The sequence below is a fragment of the Labrus mixtus genome, chromosome 17 (genome assembly GCF_963584025.1).
Source record: "Labrus mixtus chromosome 17, fLabMix1.1, whole genome shotgun sequence".
NCBI lineage: Eukaryota > Metazoa > Chordata > Actinopteri > Labriformes > Labridae > Labrus > Labrus mixtus.
This window is the reverse complement of record NC_083628.1, coordinates 21,323,014-21,344,744: the sequence shown is the minus strand read 5'-3', so window position 1 is coordinate 21,344,744 and position 21,731 is coordinate 21,323,014. Positions and strand designations below refer to the sequence as shown.

General features: G+C 39.7%; 1 protein-coding gene across 1 annotated transcript; it reads right to left on the bottom strand.

Moving 5' to 3' along the window:
- Positions 1–19,982: 19,982 nt before the first annotated feature.
- LOC132992502 (growth arrest and DNA damage-inducible protein GADD45 gamma-like) lies at positions 19,983–21,477 on the bottom strand. Its single transcript, XM_061061826.1, has 3 exons — positions 21,315–21,477; positions 20,986–21,193; positions 19,983–20,874 (listed from the first exon to the last, which is right to left on the bottom strand). The coding sequence occupies exons 1-3, from the start codon at positions 21,413–21,415 to the stop codon at positions 20,761–20,763; spliced, it is 423 nt and encodes a 140-aa protein (XP_060917809.1). The 5' UTR covers positions 21,416–21,477; the 3' UTR covers positions 19,983–20,760.
- Positions 21,478–21,731: the final 254 nt, after the last annotated feature.

The window sequence follows — 21,731 nt, the reverse complement described above, 5'->3', positions numbered from 1 at the left end:
AATAGAATAATACTAGAACAAACTTTCTAGAATGAATTACTTGTGATTGTTTTAAAAATGTATATTTTTAACCATAGTGACATGTGTGGTGTTAGGGGTCAAAATTGACCCATATAGATTTATGTTAGAAAGAAGGTAAAAAGCCATTTATTTTATATACAGTAGACCCATATTTTATTTTGCATAACAAATCAGGTGTAAATTTAACATGAACCATTTTCTGTGTGTGTATGTGTGTGACCTGTACACCCCAGCAAGAAGCAACAGCCCTATATAAGCGTCCGTGTGTGTTTTGTCTACCTCCACCCAGCTGTTGCCAAACACCCTTCTCCCTTCCATGTTGGTCATGTCAAGCAGTATTTTCTCAATAGATGCTGGAATGAAGAGCTCAAATGTTGTCTTGATGTCTTGTACATGTGACACAGCATATCTTGTAGGCCCCGGGGGAAATTTTGAGGATGTTCTCAGTTGGTGCTCTGCCCTGGCTGTCATAAGAGATGGAAGACCATGATATGTCACCTTTTTTTGATAAGAACACCTCCCGTTGAGCTTCTGTCTCATTTGGGCCCACTTCTTCATCAGATGAATCTTCATCCTGTTCAGGCTCATACTCGACGGCATCGTCATCCTCAGACACATCCTCCTCAATTTCAGACTGTCCTCTGTCCTCTGTATCACTCTCATGACCAAATATATGGTCAATGGCCTCATAGACAGTCAACCTCTTGCTCATGATGAAATACACTGCATGCTACAGCACAATGAAATTGATAATAACTCAAACAAGCCTTATTTATAGATACCAATTGCGCGATAATTCTGTATAATGTTGTTCATGCCCCTCCTTCTCAAGATGACACCTGGCTACGAGAAAAAAAAATTGTGGAGCAAAAGAAAGTGTGTGCAGCATGTGTTTGTGTGTGTGCGTGAAACACTGAGGTTCAGTTTTGGTTAACATGTTTAAATTTTCTGTGGAAAAAGTTGTGTTCCCGCAGGGGGAGGGTGCCAGGTGGATTGAGAGTACAAGTCCATACTACGGGAAAATAATTGTTCCCACCAAAGAAGGGAGGGGTGGGGGAGGTGTGCAGAGTCAAATATGAATCTTCTTTGAGCCAGATTTGATCCATAGACCACAACTTAAAGGATGCATGCAACAGCCACTTTTTTCTGCCGGGTCATATTTGACCCGTAGCACCACAGATGTCACTTTTTTGTTAAGAGACCTTCAGAATTGACTTAAACGGTAAAAAATTGTTTTGTGTGTTTATAAAGCTTTTTCTGAGGATATCAATCTTGTGCCAATAAAAAAAAGACTAAAAGGCATTTTTTACATATCTGAAGTTGAAAACGGGTCAAAAATTACCCTAACACAATAGAAGGGTTAAGACGATATGGATTGTTATGAGTTGTGTTAAACAGTTTTTAACCCTTTACATCTTAACCAATCCTCTGACACATTTAATGATTATTTTATGAATATATTTATTTTGAACATGTTAATAAGTAGATAAATCTCTCTTATTCAACTTGAACTACATTCAGTAAAATTATGCATTATTAAACTTAGTTTGTAAAATGAGTCCAAACACAGATTTCAGGATCTTTTTATATAAACAACTTTATTGAAATATTCATTTTGTAAAGTGTTCTTATAAATGAACAAGCTTCAACAATAATAACATTTTACAAGTTTGACATTTGAACAATTTGTTTCTCATATTTAAGTTAAATAATGAAGGCATTATATATTAGTTTTAATTGTCTCTGTTTTATTTTCATCAGGCTGTATTATTTATGAACATTTAACTTGTTTTAGACTTTATTGTTCCTAATTATCTTTGTCAAATAGAATCATTGTTTCTGAGATATTTTTCACTCTTCCTGAATTAAACTCAAATAACTACAATTATAAATCTGTTTGTTGAAGCTACTTTATAAAATAAAGATTTTTTATTGTAATCATTTTATCAATCTATTAATTTTAATGAATGAAGCTCCAAACAAAACTAAAGTTACTGCGGCTCTCAGACTATCCAATCACAGAGCTCGCCAGCCAGTCAACTAGCAGCTTCAAATCAAAGTTCTGTGCTGAAATACATTTTACATGTTTCTAAATAATATTAATATAGGAGTGATGAGGTGAGGATTATTAGTGCCGATGAGGTTCTGGGGTTGTACGCTGGAAAAGGATCCCAGATGCACTTCATGAAGATGGCAGTAGTGTTGCTTATGCTTATTGACAGGGTTCGACTGCTTGACCAGTAAAAGTTTATCAGATGTAAATGCCCCTTCTATCGTGTATGTTTTCTTTGGATTAGCTTCTGCTGCAATTTTCAGGGTGACTGACTGACCATGCACGGTTTCTGTCTTTTGCATTACTGTGCGTGTGAAGATTAAGTTTCTCGGCTGCTCCATTTAGGTACTCTACAGCTTAAGGCAACAACATTGTGCGCTCCGAGTAATTGTCAAAGATTGCATGGGTCTCAAGGGTTCAATACTCGCTACTAAACTTCACTCTGACTACTTTGATGAGGACTTTGGGGGACTAACTCTATGGGTTCTTGTAAAGTACTTTAGGTGCTGAAGCGTGTCTAATTACGTCAGGCAAAATTCCCAGATGGTTACTGTTGCATTCTGGTTAGAGTTGCTTTATGTCACAGTTCACAGATTTTTGTGACCTTCCATATCTCCAGCATCTTCCTTGACCTTTATCCAGTTTGCCATTTTGTCTGCACTTAATTCTTTCAGCCTTTACAGTGAATCAGCGAATGATCAGCGGACTGACAGGAAGAACCCGACATATTGTTTTTTGTCTTAACTCAAGAATCATCTGAGACACATATTGATACATGATGAATATATTTCTTGTGAATATTTGAATGAGTTGATAAATACCTCTTCTATCACTTTCAATAACTCATAAAATGATGCATCAAAAACTTAGTTTCTAAAATGAGTCCAAACACAGATTTCAGGATCTTTGTATCGAAACAATTTTATTTTGAAAATTCATTTTGTAAAATGTTTTTATAAACGAACAACCTTTCAAAATAAAGAGATGTAACAAGTTTGACATGAAGTGAACAAGAAGGTTTATTTATTTAAAGTTTGAACAATTAGTGACCCACATTGAAGTCAAAAACTAGAGTTAGTATTTATTATAAAAGATCAAATCTAATGAATGAGAAATAACTGAAGGCATTATATATTAGTTTTAGTTGTTTGTTTTATTTTCATCAGGCTGTATTATTTATGAACATTTAACTTGTTTTAAACTTTATTGTTCCTAATTATCTTTGTCAAATAGAATCATTGTTTCTGAGATATTTTTCACTCTTCCTGAATTAAACTCAAATAACTACAATTATAAATCTGTTTGTTGAAGCTACTTTATCAAATAAAGATTTTTTATTTTAATAATTTTATCAATCTATTAATTTTAATGAATGAAGCTCCAAACAAAACTAAAGTTACTGCGGCTCTCAGACTATCCAATCACAGAGCTCGCCAGCCAGTCAACTAAGAATAATGATAATAATTATAATACATTAGTTTTATATAGCGCTTTTCTAAAAACTCAAAGACACTTTGACAAAAACATTAAATAATAAAACAAAAGAAAAAATAACGAGGACAGTACAATGATGAAGTAATGTGGGTGGGGGGAGAGACAGTTAGTGGTTGTAGGCAGCATTGAAGAGGGTGAGTTTTGAGGGATTTCTTGAAGGAGGTGAGTGTGGGGGAGTCTCTGATGTTTTTAGGGAGAGAGTTCCAAATAGTTTGTCCTGCAGGGGGGGGGGACAAGAGGTTTGCATCAGCAGACCTGAGAGTGCGGGTGGGACTGTTGCAGGAGTCTAATCTGGAGGGGATGAATGCGTGGGTGAGGGTCATCTACACAAGGTACATATTTAGTGATCTTTGCAGATGTTTGTGCTTGTTTAAAGTACCAATTGTCCAATGTTTTGTCTGTTTAGGAGCTGACTTGTGGAGGAGATCAGAGGAAGCTTTGTGGAGTTGAAGGGCCCATGTGAAGAGGAGCTTTCAGTTCAGGAGAGGAGCAGGAGTCGCTGGTGATCATGGAGGATGAGGAGGAGATAAAGACATCTCTGGTGCACAGATCTTGTAGCAGAAGGAACTGTCTGAATGGACCTTCATCAGCTCCTGTAGATCTGGATGTCTCTGAAGTGGAGCAGGACCTGAAGAAAAGCACAAAGAACATCTGTTATTTTAAAACACCGTACATCAATAAAGTCCATCAAGAAATCACTTCAATCAGGAGAGACTTCACTGAGAATGAACAATTATTTAGTTAACAATAAATGTGCAACAATTTAGATTTGAACATAGTCTTTGGGGGATTAGACTCCATCGTGACCACTTCATGTACTCAGAAGGGTTATGAGGCCGACAGCAGGATAGGATACCCCCCTATGGAGTCTAGACCCTGGTGGTGGTGAGAGGATGGAGGCTATCATGAGCCTGGATCTGGACTCTGCTGAGCTGGAATGGAGGTGACTGGGGCGGTGGTGGGTTGCAGCAGTTGCCCTGAAATGACGGAATGACTGTGGAAGAGAGAGAACTGTTTTAGTTATTTTGCTGCAGCAGGATGATTGGTTGAGAGAGGTTGTGCCCGAATCTGGTTGGTTAATTACTTAAACTTGGAGGTGGAGGCTGTTTGGCACAATCATTATCTGGTGGTGAAGATTGCTTTCATTGACAGAGGTGGAGGTTCTAGAGGCTGACCATGGAGGCCTCTGACAAAGCTGTCTTCCAGCATAAACAGGTGGAGGAGGATCTGCAGGATACTGGTCGAGGCTGATGGTGGAAGTGATGGCTGCCTGAGTATTTCAGAGGCTTGAGGTGGATTTCAGTCTGTCAGATTCTGCAGGTGGAGGCAGTAGCTGCAGATATCTGGCAGAGGCTGAAGTTGGAGGCTTGAATCTGCTGACAGAAGCTTTAGGTGGAGGTTTAGCTTCTGGAGGATTCTTGTGGTTGGAGAAGTCAGAGTAGGAGGATCATGCAGCACTCTACCTGAATCTACAGGTGGAGTTTGAGTAGTGTGTGACTCATCAAGAGTTCAAACTTAACACTACATATTTACATATTGGAGGTAGAGGTTTTTAAAGTTTTCAACAGGTGGTGTTGACGGCTGCGGGTGTGTGACAGAGGCTGGAGTTTGGCTTGTGCTCTCTGCCAGAATCTGCAGGTGGAGGTGGAGGAGGAAGAGCAAATGTCTGGCAGAGGTAGCAGGTGGAGGTTAACATGTTTTTGAGTTTACAGCAGTTGGATGGTAAAAGCTGCTGACAGACGCTGGAGGAGGTACGTAGTTGTCAGGATGGAGGTAGAGTATTGATCCACAGCTGGGTGGTTTTAGGTGGAGGTTTGTTAAAGCTAAGTGGTTCTTTGTTAAGCAGGAGGAGGCTTAAGGTGGATGTTTAGTTTGTTGGTTGGAGCTTGAAAACAACATCTTAAAATGGTTTGCAGAGGATTTTTTGTCATCAAAGGTGGAGGTTGAGGTTGGAGTTGGAGGCTGCAGTGTGTGACTCATCAAGAGTTCAAACTTAACACTACATATTTACATATTGGAGGTAGAGGTTTTTAAAGTTGTCAACAGGTGGTGTTGACGGCTGCTGGTGTGTGACAGAGGCTGGAGTTCTTGGTTTGTGCTCTCTGCCAGAATCTGCAGGTGGAGGTGGCAGCAACAAATTACTGGCAGAGGCTTAATGTCAAGGATCAAGCTGCACCTTTCTGCCAGAATCTACTGGAGGTGGAGGAGGAGGAGGAGCAGCAGATGTCTGGTAGCAGGTGGAGGTTAACATGTTTTTTGAGTTTACAGCAGTTGGATGGTAAAAGCTGCTGACAGACGCTGGAGGAGGTACGTAGTTGTCAGGATGGAGGTAGAGTATTGATCCACAGCTGGGTGGTTTTAGGTGGAGATTGGTTGAAGTTGTTGGTTCTTTATCAGGCAGGAGGAGGCTTAAGGTGGATGTTCGGTAGAAGATTTATCAGAAATGTCTTTAAATGGTTTGAAGAGTCTTTTTTAGTCGTGGCAGGTGGTGCAGGTGGAGTTTAAGGCTGCAGTGTGTTGACTCATCAAGAGTTCAAACTTTTCACTACATATTTACATATTTACACTTTGGTGTTTTTGAACTCATATCAAGTCATTGAGTTCTATTTCCTGGCTCTCTTCACTGGAGGTCTCCCAGGCTCTGGTTCTCCTGATGTGTCCACATCATAGAGGGGAGGATAGACTCCGTCCCCACCCACTGACATGTCCACATGCATCCGTCCATCTTCATCCACTGTTTCGGTGAAGGTAGGACGGTCCAGTCGCTCCCAGAGCTTCTGTTTGAGACGACGTCCGAGCTCTATGCTGTAAGGACGAGGTCTGCCGCTCTTGAATCTGTGAGGATCAAAGAAACAGAAATTAAACTCAACGATACATGAGATGAAAAAGTGTGACAGATTGGTGATGAAGAAAGTGATCGATTTGTTTTAACACAAACATACTTCAGCATGTCGTCTACCACTGCATGGTAGATCAGCTGGAACTCCTCCACTGGATGGTTGTAGATGTTCAGATCTCCGTCAGGCTGCAGTGGAGGAGTGGAGGGTCGGGGGCCAGGGGCCTCGTCTGAGACCACAGGCAGGTCGGCAGGTGGGATGGGGGACCGAGGCCTCTGGACCAGATGATCGGCAGAAGATGTGGAAGGACGGGCCGCAGAGGTCCGCTTCCTCTTCTGGGCCGGTCTGGGAGGATGAGCAGAGTGCTGCTGTTTGGGTTTAAAAGATGAGGAAGGTCAGTAACATAGAGAGGATGTCAGGCTACAGTAAACTTCTCAACAACTTTTACAATCTCACAAGAGAACAATCTGCAGCATAACACTTTGTTAGCTGTTTGACAAAACTTAACAAAATCTATTTTAAAGCATGAAACATTTCAGTGATACTAAAGATTTTCACTATCAGTTTGAGAAAGATAGATGATCCTGTTTCATGGAAGCATAGCAGAGCCTTTTGTGTCAACTTCCCCTTGACTATTTTGTTTGTAACATTCAGGTCATTTTATCATTTCACATCAAGACTCATCATTTAAAATCATTTCACATGCAGAGTTAACTTTTGCTCTTCATCACTAACTTTTTCTGTTCAACAATGAAACCTATTCAAATGAAAGTGTACCTGTTGGTCCCTGCAGGATGCTCTGGGCTTCCTGTCACTGTGTGCACGGCGTGCAGAGATTCTCCCTCTGTGACAGTAGCTGTGGTCTGCGAGGTGAACGGACACAACACACTGCAACAAAACACACACACACAAACACACACGTTAGAATCAGACTTATATGTACAGACAATGCAATAGAAAAAAAGAACTGATTATCAGTTTCACATATTCTGTCTTAAAATTCAGCTTCTCATAATAAATGACATAAATAGCCTTTTAACCCTTTCAAGCCCTCTCTTAAATATTCTCTCAGTCACAGAATGAGCAGCAATTTAATACCATGTGAACTAGTTTAATTGTGGTGATTGATGTGAATATCTCCTCTTTGACTGTTTTCTTGTAATACTTGAACTTTCATACAGAGGTGAAGTTTGGGTCTGTTAAACATTTGAACTCTACACTAACATTCAGAGGATCACTGTGTATCCCATCTGGAAGTTTATTCATCTTTAATTCATCAGATGTATATAAATATCACATCAACATAGTTTACAGAGGATATTTATCTCTTTAAAAGTACATTGATAATACATAGATACAGCTGGCTGCTTCTCAAAGTGTGAAGGATTAACTATTGAGATCCACACTTTTTAAATGTCACATTTTCCTTGATGGATGTTTGTAGAGGACTGTAAATGATGTTTTCAATCAAAATAAAAAGATAGCCTACATAAATATGAATATTTCATTGAATTGATGGTCTTTTTTAAATAAATGAATCCGGTGTAGTTCTGACAGTCTGCATGAAACACTGGAGATCATCAAAATGATCAAATCTGACATTTTCCATCACTAAAGTTTCTTTATTTAATTTAAAATGTGTTTTATATTCATAAATGACACTCCAGAGGAAATATCTTCTGAACAAACCTTATCCGGTTCAGTTCAGGTGAGACAAATGTAATCATGACGGTAAACACCGGAGATTGACTAAATGGTGGTGAAATCTTACGTTTTCCATGACAGAAGTTTGTAGTTTGTCTGTGGAAGACTTTAATTCTGCTCAGGATGTCACAAGTTCTCACTTCAATGCTTTAATTTCTACAAATCGTGGAGATGAAGTCGTGAAATAATTTTCGTGGCTTATCGAGTTTTTGTTTGTGTTTAAATGATGATCTGATCAAAATGATGCACCTAGCAACGGACCATAGCAACCACGGAATCCTGCGCGTGCGTGACGTGCGTACGTGATGTTACGTTCCAGGAATGTTAATCTGTATTTCACTCATATTCATGTTTTAAAGACCCTTTAAAATATGTAAGAGGGAGACAGAGTTCGTTGAGTTTATTTCATTATTTGAAGTAACAACACAGCAGCTGATTCATACCTGCGTCTTCAAAGCGGGAAAGGTGCCGTGCGCATTTTACACACCTGCACAGGAGCAGTGTTAATAAATCATTAAATCTCTGCCTGACACAGCGTCAGTGAAGATGAACATAGACCTAACTCTATTTACTGTGAGGGCTTTTTCTTCTAAATATTAGACAGGTGTTCTGTTAACACACACGATCAAGGTGTGAGAAACATCTGGAACACAGCAGCTTTCCTCTGGATGAGTTCAGCTCACTGTGATGTGTATTTTTTATTTTATTTTATAAGCAGAAGAAGAGCAAATATATTATAGGATTTTTTTGTCTGGCACTTTGAAATAAATAGTTTTTTCAGCTCTTTCTTCTTCTTGTGGACAGTTAATGAAAATAACCTTTATTGCACTTTGACTGTGAGAACATTACACTATCTAAGTGTGCTTTTAAATCACTATAGTTGATGATATTCTACTTTTTTCAGGTCACAGATTGTCATTTTACACTCAATATGTAAGCCATATTGTCACTTTATCACACACTCACAAATAACTTAAAGTCTCTAATTAAGTCCATAAGAAACATACACACAGAAAACAGAACATGAAATGTCTACATGGTCTATTTGTGTGATTTCTGAATTATTAACAAAACAAACCCCTTTAATTCATCTTAACTTTTCCATGTAAAAAATATATATATATATATATATATATATATATATATATATATATATATATGTATATATATATACATATATATATATTGGTATCTCTTTTTTACTCATTTAACTTTTTATTTTAGCAATAACTGTATTTCCATCATATAATGAACTTTTCCACTGTCCCCGTGACTTTAAACATATATTTTTGCATTTTTAAATATCTTGTTATGCATTTTTAACCCTTTCATGACCAGCTAACTGGACAAGAGGGTGGAAACACATTGTTGGTAACAGCTTGTCAATCACAGGTAACCTCATCCTAAAGCACCTGCTTTATCATCTGTTATACTCTATATCAGACCACAGTTTATAGTTCTAACATCATGCTATGTTGACAAATGCATTTAACCAGAGACCGATTCAAAAAGAATTATAGGAAAATCTTAACTGAATAAATAAATTGTATTTGACTTCTGTACATTTTTACTTCTCTTTATCTACTAGTGTCACCTCCCCCTGTTGGCCATTATAAAGAAGGCAGGTTTAGGGCACCTACACATTAAATCTCCATTTACAAAATCTGCAACTGTCTGGATTTTGTTGTCTGTGGAGTTTTGGTTTGCAATAAGAGTATAGTACAGCATTGTTTCAGTGGGCTGTGCACAGGAATACAGAAGGAGAGGAGAACAAAAGGGGCAGAACATAATCCACATCACATTGACTCACCTAGAGCTTTCAATCAGGAGAGACTTCATTACAAGAGAACAATCATTTATTTTACACATTTAGAAAAGGATGTGCAATTTCTTTGTGATGTATTTATGTACTTAACGGGAGGTCGAGAGCAGGAAACCCACTTCTTGTGTTGTTGGGTGAAGGAAGGATGCAGACTGGATGTGTGAGGATCTCAACCTGGACACTGATCAGAGGGATTGGAGGGGACCAGGGTGTAAGAGGGTCGCAAAGATCCACCCTGACACGGCAAACTGACAGAGCAGAGAGGAAAACTGATTTAAGCAGCAGATTTAGGCAGCAGGAGGATGATTGAATGATAGAGGCCGTCGGAAAATGTGCCCTAATGCCCCTAATCAGCTGATTCCCAAGTGGAAGGAGACAGGGAGAAAAAGATCAATAGAGAAAGGAGGCCAAATGAAGACTGAATGAGTTTGAAACTGTCCTCTTGATTGAACTCAAGCTGAGCTCCAGTATTATTATCATCTGCATACAAATGCAGTAAACACTCTGCTCTTACGTCTTTTCTAACTTCTTGACTCGACTAGCATGAGCTTTCAGTATTGTCTGGATTTCAGCAACAATATAATATTAGAGACAGCTAAATGTGTGCAGCACTGAAGTCCAAGACAAACTCCTGAAGGGGACAATAGAGTGTATTGTGTCATGTGGTGCTATCGTATTGTATCCTGATGTATCATATATGCAGTGAAAAGCCCCCTGTGTACTTTTGGCTGATTTCTGTTTTGAGACCTTTGGTTCAAATGTAAAAAAAAAAATAATAATGTGGATTCAAAGTTTAAATACTGCTAAAAGTAACAGAAAAAAGATCCTGAATCAGAAACACACATCTTTTTATATATATATATCTGAGAGTGTAGTTGTGCTAGCTCCATCATCTCTCCTCTGGAGTCCGTGTTTCTGACTTGCTGCAGGAGGCTTTGTGTCACTGCAACACACCGATACTCAGAGTCAGTGAAGCGCACAAATCCAATTTGCTGTGTGGGAGCATTAGACGATCAGACTCGGTGTTAATTTCTTTCTGAAATGACTTCCAGTGTGTCTTGTGTTCGCCCAGGGGATGGAAGTGGGGAGAGGAAGAAGAAGGAGAAAAAAAGACGGAATCAGGCCAAATCAGGAAGAAGTAAACAGAGAAGGAATAAAAATCAATGATATACTGAGAATAAATATAATTGACTGCAACTCTTCTCATTATAACTATCTTAAATATTTCAGTGTGTTTGGAGTGACGGGGGTCATTTTGTTTTCATAACTGGGGAATGAGGTTGTAGTATATTGTTTAGCCTCAAGTATTTATTGTCTGCAGATATCTGGATACTGCATTGATGAGCTCCACCAATCAGATGGCAGTATAGTCTGTGCACAAAGACTTTCAATTCAAACCGAGAGCCAAAAAAAGTCGAGGTGTGCTTTATACCACCATTTTTTTATTATTATTTTTTTATTATTTTATTATTTTGTTTTTGAACACAAAATGAATCTGGAATCTGTATCTGGATTTTGCTTTCTTCGTGTTAATTGGTTAATGGACTTGAGCTTGTATAACACTTTTCTAGTCTTCTGACTACTCAAAGTGCTTTTACACACGCTCTACCAGCTGAGCCACAGCCGCTCTTAAATAGGTTGGTAGATGTGTTTCTATCTGTTTCATGTATAAATTAATTATGTAGACACACATTATTTTGTTTTTGTAGCATTTATGTTTATTTTTCTCTTCCTTGCAGTGTTTGAATTCTTTTGACCGTTTTATTAAAATGTCATCAAGAGGAAGTAAAAAAAAACTCTTGAAAGGTGAACCTCCATTACTTTCCCGTTCAGTGTTTTTGATACATGATGCAATATCTCGCTCTCCCTTTTTCGATTTATATGAAATAAGATACATATGTAAAAAAATTAAGGACAACTAAAAAAAAACACCTAATTAAACACAGTGCAGGACCTTTTACACACTGACACAAATCAGAGGGCTTTATCTCATACATGTAATTCAACATTATTCACAATGAAAAGAGAAATAACATCTGTTCACATTTCATAAAAGACAGTAACAGTAGAAAGAGGGGATGGCTGAGGATTGCAGATACAGTTTGGTCATATGTTGCTCAAAATTAATTAAAAAGGTAATAAATAGTAATAAAGAAATAAATAATTGACAAGCACTCTGGCTTTGTGTCCAAGATGTTCTACAGGTCTGTAAGTCTTCAACACTCTCCTTCAGAGTGCTGTCCTGGATCTCAACACACAAACGTTCAGGAATATAATATTTGATAATAACACCTTGCAGTTTATTATTTTATCATCTGAAATTAATTAAAACTCTCCTCAGTTTTTATTTCTTTTTAATCCAAACCAGAAGATCTAATATCAACAGCTCCATTCGTGATGTGCTTGTGGATGCAGAAGCTGCTTTTAACCACTAGGTGGAGATGTGATCATCCGGTTTAACTGAGCAATATGTGACCGTGACATTAAAGCTTGTAGATCCCCTGTTACACCACCAGATGGCAAACCACACACACAAACAGAATCTATTCATTACAAGGCGAGTGAGGATTCACTTCATTTAAAGGACTTAAAATAGCACTGTCTGCACGCGCATGAATAACATCACAATTATCAAGTACACACATGAAATTTCTTTTTAAAAACTGAAGTGAAGAAAGACTGAGAATAATGATGTGCTTTAAAGCAGAAAAAGAATAAATCAGAAGTTATCGAGGGTGTCCATGAGATAAAGCAGATGCCCTCAAAATACCTGCAAGTATACGATGATGTTCACCTGTAAAACAAGCCCTGCTGGAAGGCCACCCTGAAAGTTTTGTAATAATCGTTCTCTCATTAACGTCCATGTAAAAATCAATAAAAGATTAGGGCCAATAATTAATGATTAAAGGATTAATGGGCGTTATTCAGCTCTATCGTGTCCTGTATCTTAGCGTATCGCATTGTATCGTATCGTACTCATCCCTTCTAGCTTAAAATTTGAAGTAGAAGTTATAAAGCACTGAGTTTGATATTAATCTGGCTTTATGCATTGACTTTCTATGATTGATTTAATCCCCTCTGACATGAATTGATTCTTTAAAAATGTGTTTCAAAACAAGCTTGACATTGTTTTTTAATAACTTTTATCTCATGGCTGTTCAAGGAGGAAATATGTTCTTTAACACCCCGTCTTAATATTCACCAACACTAATCAATCGGACACACAGATCATCCTGAAGCACTAAAATAAAACAACAAAGTGCCCTCCTTCCTATCTGGCTAATTGAGACACTCTGTATATGACAACACGGCAGCCAATCAGGAAGCAGAGGTGTGTTATCTCTGGGTAGAGCAGGGTGAAGAGCTCTTGCTGCTATTGGCTCAGGCTGGATTTCTTTTGGTGATTGCTGAACAGATGATGTGCCTGCGTCCATATGGCAGACCTCAGGGACTCCTTTGTGCTGCGACTGATGTGACTCATGTCAACTTTAAAGGCTTCCTCCTTCACTCTTAAGACCCTCCCCCAGATCCCCCTCTCCGGCTGATCTGCAGGATGAATGGAGAGCCAGCCCCACGTTGATCTGGCAAAGTGTGCCTTTCGTTTTGTATACAACCTCCCCCCCCCCCCTCCTCCTCCTCCTCACCCCTGCAGCCCTGCAGCCTGCACACTCACAGCCCCAGACTTTGTTTTTGGGTGAAAGGGACCGTCTCAAATGTCCCGTGCAGCCAGCAGCAGCTGCTCCTGGACCTCGCCATTCTTCTGCACAAAAGAGGAGAGAGGGCCGGGGTCTCGCTGCACCTTTGTGCGGGACCCCTCCTGTCGTTTTCTGCTCTTTGTGCCCATTGATGAGGGTGTAGAAGTGTTGGCTCGGGCCTTTGTCAGAGTTTTGTTTTGGTGAGGGTGTGCAAAGGGTGGGGGCGCAGCACAAGCACATTTAGCCATCTGATCTGGTCCTACAGCACGAAGACAAGTGTTGTCCTGAATTAGTCTCAAGTCTGGTCTCCAGTCTGCATTACAGTGACTCTGCGTTCATTATCATCTTGCATGCATCACTTTCTACAGAGCATTCAAAGCCAAAGATGCACTTTTTCCATCCTGTATATGTGATTGTACTGTAACTAGCAAGTGGACCAGTTTTTTGTTTCACTTTTTTATTGTTATTATATTTGATAAACTGATCTGTCCCAGAATGAGCTTTCATGCAAAAGAATCAACTTGTGTGACAATTGCTAGCTCAAATACGAACATACACACACACACACACACACACACACACACACACTCTCTGTGTTGCTGCTGTGTCCAAGCGAGGCCCTTGAGGGCCCCATCGCTGAATGGAGAAGCAGAGCAGTGTTTAGGCAACAGCTGGCAGTGTGTGTGTGTGTGTGTGTGTGTGTGTGTGGACGTCTGTGTGTGTCTGTGGGCGTCTGTGTGTGTGTGTGTGTGTGTGTGTGTGTGTGTGTGTGTGTGTGTGTGTGTGTGTGTGTGTGTGTGTGTGTGTGTGTGTGTATTTCTGAACCACTTTGTGTTTACAAGCTGCCACTATGCATGTAAACAGATAAAAAATCAAACACAAACACATGTACCTCTGATCTGATTACTCTGCATGAACGCAACGCTTAGTTTACAATAAACAAAACTTTTGTGAAGTATTAGAATATGATGTTCAAGTTCTCATTTTAACACCAAAAATACATTGTCTGATTTATCACATGAATGGTAAATATGTTTGAACACTCTGCAGTGTTTCTGAAATAGAGAGCAGAGCAGCAGCCTGAGGGGCTTCAGGTTTGTTAATGTAATTAGTGATTAGATTCATCATGAGCTGAAAGAGGTGCACTGATGGATATCACAATCAGGAATTACCATAAACAGCTGATAACTGGGAAGGGTGTGTGTGTACGTGTGTGTGTGTTTGTATCTATGTATGTGTGTGTGTGTGCGCATAAACACAGATCAGCCTGAGCGTACACACGTAGTAACACGCGTGTGTGTTGTTTGACCCTGAGCCTGCAGTGACCTGCAGCTCTGCAGCAGCAGGCGTGTGGGGATGAGAGAGGAGACGACATTAGCATAGTTAAAAAGTATATTAGCATAGCTGTCAGACAGAGCAAGTCAGCAGACCTCACCCTCTGAAACTATATGATCTATCTACACACAGTCACCTTGTTCTGACAAACATTTATCCCAAAAATGTCAAAGCGAAAAATCCATGAATATAATTTTTTTTTAAATTTTATTTTATGTGTGTATTTAACCAGGACACATGAACATCGCTCTATATGTAAGACACAAAGTAGATGTCACGCATTCAGGTTTCTAGCCGTGGCTAACTTGTAACCCCTGACCATGACCAAGCTCTTCTGATTAAAAACAGAAGCATGAGGATTAAAGAAATATAGAAATAGTGATACAGTCAAGTCTTCAAGATTCAAAAAGGAGGTTTACTTTTCTAAAGTCAGCACACAGGTTGATGTGTAATATTCATTTGACTTAATGTTCCTGATATACTTTGAGCAGTCGTGTCTCTTACTTTGACTTGTGAAAGTTACATGATTTTCAGAATAATAACTTGTTTTCTTTGTAATCTTTGTTTTAATAAACAAGTGTGTTATTAATGAGAAAAAGATGCTGACTTAACAAAAAATGAATTTGAGATTTGTCAGGTTGATGTTGGTGATGCCTGTTTCCTTGGCAACCTGCTCAACCAAAACATCAACAAACTAAGAACACCAAAACACACACACACACACACACACACACACACACACACACACGCACACGCGCACACACACACACACACACACACACACACACACACACACCCTCAAATGCGCACACACACACGCACATACACACACACACACGCACACACACACACACACACACACACACCCTCAAATGCGCGCGCACACACACACACACACACACACACACACACACACACACACACACACACACTCAGTCACACGCATACGCACACACAGAGTACATCAGAACCATCTGCTGCAGCTCTCCAGCACACAGAAAAGATTTGGGATGGAGGAGGAGAAAGGAGGAGGAGGAGGAGGTTTTTATGTTGAAAGGACACTTGAGAAGCAGCATGTGGCTGCAGCAGCAGAGCTCTTTATGACCAGGGTTGAGACAGAGGGCAGTCGAGGTTATTCAGGGTGACAGAGTTCAGAGAAGACGAATGAAACTCAAAAGTGTTTTTAGATGGATGCAGATCAATCAAAATGTTGATAGGTGTATTTTTAGTGCCAGCTTAGCTCTTTACCTTTCATTTCAGTCTTTTTTTGCTCAGATAATACACCCTGAGTCCAGCTGCAGACTTGATATCGCCTCAACTCTTTGCACATTTATGAAGAATATATGTAGTGTGCATCTTATGAATCATGTCAGCAAAGTGGTGTTAGTGTAAGGATAGCTCCATCCTGCAGTGTTGTGGTTTCTCTTCAGTTGTGTTTCTGCTGACTGTCGGGGGATGGTGTTGTTGTTAATTCAGGATTTGGTCCTGAGTGGATGAATGGCAGCAGGCTTGTGCCAGGCACATGGCCTCCTCCTCCTCCTACTCCTCCTCTCTTCCCTTTTTCTCCTCGTCATTAAATTGGACAGCAGATGGAGTGAGTGCTGGGTTGGTTGCCGTGGAGATTTAAAGGGCTGATTACATTTCAGCTGGTCTTTTTTTTTTTTCTTTCTTTTTCTTGACACAGCGGGTGTGTGTGTGTGTGTGTGTGTGTGAGAATATGTGCACATGTTAGTGTGCAGAATGCTGACCGACGATGCTGCTGCAAGTTTGTTTCAAATATACAGATTCAAAAATCAGTCCAATTCTTCTTTAGTGCATTTCTTTTAAAATTCAGATGGAACAATGAACACTTCAATAGGGAGAGGGATAACAGAAGTCAACGCCCTGTGTGTGTGTGTGTGTGTGTGTGTGTGTGTGTGTGTGTGTGTGTGTGTGTGTGTGTGTGTGTGTGTCACAGTGGGTCGTGGGGGCTGCAGCAGCTGTTGACTCCACAATAGTTTCTGGTGACATGCAACATGCAGGTCAGAGGGACTTCAGAGTTTGAGTCCAGAGACACAAAAGTCTGCTGAAGGTTCTGAATCACAAATGAGAGAAAGAAACTAAAAACCAACGTGTGCCAGGAGCCAAAGATCATCTTCATTAAGCTGCAGCGTCACCCTGTTGGATTTTTCTGAAGCAGCGTCAACGTCTGTTTTATCAATTCATTCTAAGTGGGTTTGGTATTTATTTATTTATTTGTTCACTCATTGAATAACTGAGATAAATACAATCAGTTAATGTCCCTCCGGCTCGGATTCATTTTGATATTTAGCTTCATAAACGTCATGTGTCTGACAGCACTTCCACCTCTTCCTCTAAAAAACAGGAAAATCAGGTGCACAGGTGTTGCAGGATTTTTAAAACTCTGAAAAGACAATGCACTGAAAGTTCATTCATATCAAGCACCATTCATGCATAGAGAAATTGATGGCAATTTACACGGTCAGGGAATCAAAAGAAATATGACATAGAGCAGTAATAAGACATTTAAATACACAATCTATACAAACATAAGATCAATTAAAAGGTCAGTTATGATCGATTAAATCAAAAGAATTCAGTGAAAGTAGCTAAGAAGTGGTTGACGTTATGGGAAGGCAGCAATTAATAGTCTTCAAGGAGCAGTTAAAAGTGATTCAAGGAGAAGAAATAGCATGCAGACAAAACTGCAAAAGAAGCAATAAAAAGTAGAGTACAAATCAAAATACAAGTTGGAAAAAGAAAATGAAGGGAAAAGCGTTATCTGGAAAAGGGTTCATCAAGAGTGGCAACAGGAATGGGAGGAGGCAACAAACAGGCAGACATTTACATACAATACAGAACAGGGAACAGCCATCAAGAATAAATTTTCATATGCAGATTAAAGACAGGGCATGGTCACTTAAATAGCACACTTTCACTGTAGGAAACACCCAACAGATTAATGCAGTTAGTTAGTGAACATGTCTTATTCATCAAGCCATAGACCAATAATGATGGACAGATTTCAGACTGTGGGCCAAGTTCAATGTAAAACTAGAAGCCTTTTACAACAGGCAGACAGTGTTGAAGGAGGAGGGGGTGGGTGGGGGTCAGGTTCTTGGCCTGTTGAAATATAATTGCAAAAAAAAGTTAATCATGATGCCTGAAGGGGGCGGTAATGAAGCAAAATGGTTGCAGATTGTTGTAAAAGTCCAGCAGAGAAGAAGAAGAAGCCTAAAGCAGTGTTAATCTGATGGCAAGGTTTACCGTCAAGAAATCTATGAAACCATGAAAGAAACACCTTTTAAACACAACCCCTGTCTTAGAGAAAGTCACATTACTCTCATATTTAAACATTAAAGATGAACTTTAAGCCTGCAGGTGATTACTCTTCCTACAAAGCTCCTACAAGAATGACCTATAATATAATGAGCTACAGCAGGACGTTGAAACATTAGTATTATCAAGCAAAGATATAATACGCTTATTTAATTTTTCTACCTTTATAATTCATGTTTCATCAGAAGAAAGAATGTCAGCAGCTCTGAGCGGTCAGCTCAACAGAGAGAACAGATCTCTGTGTTTGTACATGTAGCTACAGAGACAGGGACAGGTTTCAGACTAATCCTGTTTTCCAGATTATCAGGTTGAATAAATACTATTTTATTTCCAGAATGACTTCATATACAAAATATGTTTATGAGTAAGTGCAGTTTGATTTAGCTACCCATGTAAACATGGCAAGGCTGTTTCTGGTTTTACTGCTAAGCTAAGACAAGCTAAGCTAAGCTACCACCTGCAGCCCCTAGCTGCATATTTAGACACGTTGGTTCTGATCCACTACACCTTTGTTCTGATTTGTGTTTTTTAATCAACAGCTCTCTGATTTACAGGAGATGCTGTTGTTGTTGTTGTTGAATAGTAATTTTGGAGTTATTATCCGACCTTCACTTTCATGCATTTGATACTGCACTTATTCGACTATAATCCCCTCCCCCATGTTTTAATATCTGTAAATTGTTCTATGTCTTTCTTCTCTCTTATGAAATGTGTGTGTGTGTGTGTGTGTGTGTGTGTGTGTGTGTGTGTGTGTGTGTGTGTGTGTGTGTGTGTGTGTGTGTGTGACTGGTTGATTTGTAGTTTGCTGTTTCCATCATCTGCCCAGGGACAACAGATGGAAATTAGCTAGTTAGCTAAATCTGGTACAAAGCATCTCTTCTCTTCTGAGGCTAATGTTTTTTTTGTACACTGTCCCTGATTCAAATAAACGATTAAACTAAACTAAACTAAACTTCTCAAACATGTCTCGATGCATCTCTCAAAAAAGCAAATCCACTGTGGATTTTTGATATCTCTGCTCCTTTATTTGCTCCTCTTTTTGTATCTACCAGCTGCACAAATTGTCCCAGGGTATAGATTAAGTGTAACTCCTCCCTTAAACATTGTGCTCTGAAATTAAAGATGGATCCTAATCTTGCAACTGTGCTGCATGAGATTTAGCCTAAATGTGCTAGAATAAGATGACAGTCGACCGAAAACCTCTAAAAACAAAGATGAGATTTCAGTTTTGAGGAATAATTAAATCAAGATTTTTAACTACCATCCACTGTTCACATGCTAAACTTGGATAAGAGGTTGTTTGGTTTTTGTACATTTTTCATTCCTTAACTTAAAATGATTGCATGTCGCTGCACTTTCTGAACCATGGATAACAACTCATCTTCTGGATCCCATTTCTTCAGAGAAAGCTTCAACGATTTCCCCCAAATTAGAGGGAGCGAGAGCTTCTATGTATTTCTAATCAAAACCGAGGTGTGAAAGCTCAGCAGTATTAAGTTGTCTTTATTGTTGCTGAAAGAGATGCAGACTGATTACATATTTTTTGTTAAAGAAACTGATTTAAAGGTAAAAAGGAAAAAAGGTTTAAAAGAAGCTCAGAAAATTATAAAGTCAGGTCAGACTGGAGCTGATTAACACTTTGAAACCTCTAAATACTAAATGATCAAGTCAGAGGGCAAAAGTGAGTTCAAATATTTTATTTCTATACTTTTCATGTACAAACAATCCAATAAACATGTTATTTCAAATGACATTAATTAAACTGAAGTGAAAACATCAGTAAGTACTTTTCTTTTTCTTCACATCTTTTATATTTCCAGACAAAAAGTCAGGTTGAATTTCTTATTTTCTTTTTCATTTTAACACTTTTTGTATTTTTTTTTTCCTTAATGTAAAATATCTAAAGTGAAACCTTTAGATATTATTTTTCAAATTCATTTTTAAAGAACATTTTTGTCTTCTAAAGTGAAACCTTTAGAGAATTAAGACAATTCTGGAAAGTGGGAAACATTTCCGCTGATTGCAACTGTTGTTATGTTGCTCAGCAAAGAAGCCATCTTTAAAAAGTCCTTTTTAAAAACGCCTCTTTCTCAGCACCGCTTCTTCTCCTACTGCGCGTGCTTCAAGATGCGACTTTTGCTCTGTGGGAGCCACAGGACGCAGAAGTCGCTTCTCCTTCCTCTCCAAACCTCATCCGCACAAAGAATGAGGGTCGATGTGTCGCTCTTGTGGCATACCTGACCTCATTCACATAAAGAATGAGAGTCATCTTGGCATGGACGGGACAAGAGGCGACGAATCACGGGGGGCCACTCGGGCCGGCGCCGTGCTGCCTGGACGGGAATCCTCCTCAGGAGTATCCAGGGATGAGAAGAAACAGGGTCATCCTGTTCATTAGGATGAGTATTTCCATATAAGAAGCTTCACAGCATCTGAGCAAGAGAGGAGCCGAGCCCCAGATCAACGCTCGGGGAGGCTGATCTCAGGAACCCAGTCGTTCAGACGACGACTCTCCTCACAGAACAGGTGCAGCTTCTCCAGAGCGGGGTCCTGCCAAGACCCTTCAGCTGGGTTCTGTTGACACAAGAGAAGAAAAGCAGAGTTAGACACGTGTTTCTTTCACAGCTTAAATGTTTCTCAGATGATTCAGAATAATAAAAATGTCTTTAGCAGAGCTCTACATACCGTGATGAGGACACAGTGAGCATCTTCAAGCTGCTCGGCCTTGTCGCCAACAATCTCAGCCAGACGCTGCACGTCGCTCACTCTGACGATGCTGATGTCATTGTCAAAGCAGAAGGACTGGATGAGGGTGAAGTGGATCTGCAGAGCGATGTCACACTCAAACTCCTCATCCACGGCCAGGACGCAGAAAGACACGCTGTCTGGGTCACTGTGGACAGAGAAAAAAATCACTTCTGGTTAGCTGCTGCAGTTCAGTGTTGGTCATGTTGTATTTCAGAGAGAAGGTCAAAAGACAAATTGAAGTTATCTTTTTTTCAAACTTTACTTACTCAGTCATGATTTTGGCGCTCTCGTAGACTCCAACAGTGAGTTGATCCTCGTTCTGAGCACAGAGCAGAGCTTCCTTCAGAGATTTTCCAGGGGACTGCATGTTGATACTTCAGGTAACACTTCAGTTGAGATGTGGTCAGAAAAATCCAGAGAAGAGAGTTTGTGCTGCTTCCAAGAATCAGCCGGCTTTTATACTGCAGAGCCGGCACACGCTCACCCTCTGATTCGCTGTCAGGGGCACAATGGCTACAACAGGCCTGCAGCCCCCACCCCACCCTCTGGGACGCGTGCCTATAGAAAGTCTTAGAAAGTTGGGGGCAGCTTTGGTTGAAAGGATTAGATGTAGAAAACTCTCTGACCTCTAAATGATTCTTTCAACTTAAAGAAATAATAGAACCACACAGGAAGCCCAGACT

What these genes read in the sequence shown, in the direction of transcription:
- LOC132992502 (XM_061061826.1), bottom strand. Translation starts at nt 21,415, where the DNA reads ATGCAGTCCCCTGGAAAATCTCTGAAGGAAGCTCTGCTCTGTGCTCAG. An exon ending in AGCGCCAAAATCATGACTGA is followed by an intron (nt 21,194 to 21,314) that starts GTAAGTAAAGTT and finishes CTCTGTCCACAG; the next exon opens with TGACCCAGACAGCGTGTCTT. An exon ending in CTCACTGTGTCCTCATCACG is followed by an intron (nt 20,875 to 20,985) that starts GTATGTAGAGCT and finishes TTGTGTCAACAG; the next exon opens with AACCCAGCTGAAGGGTCTTG.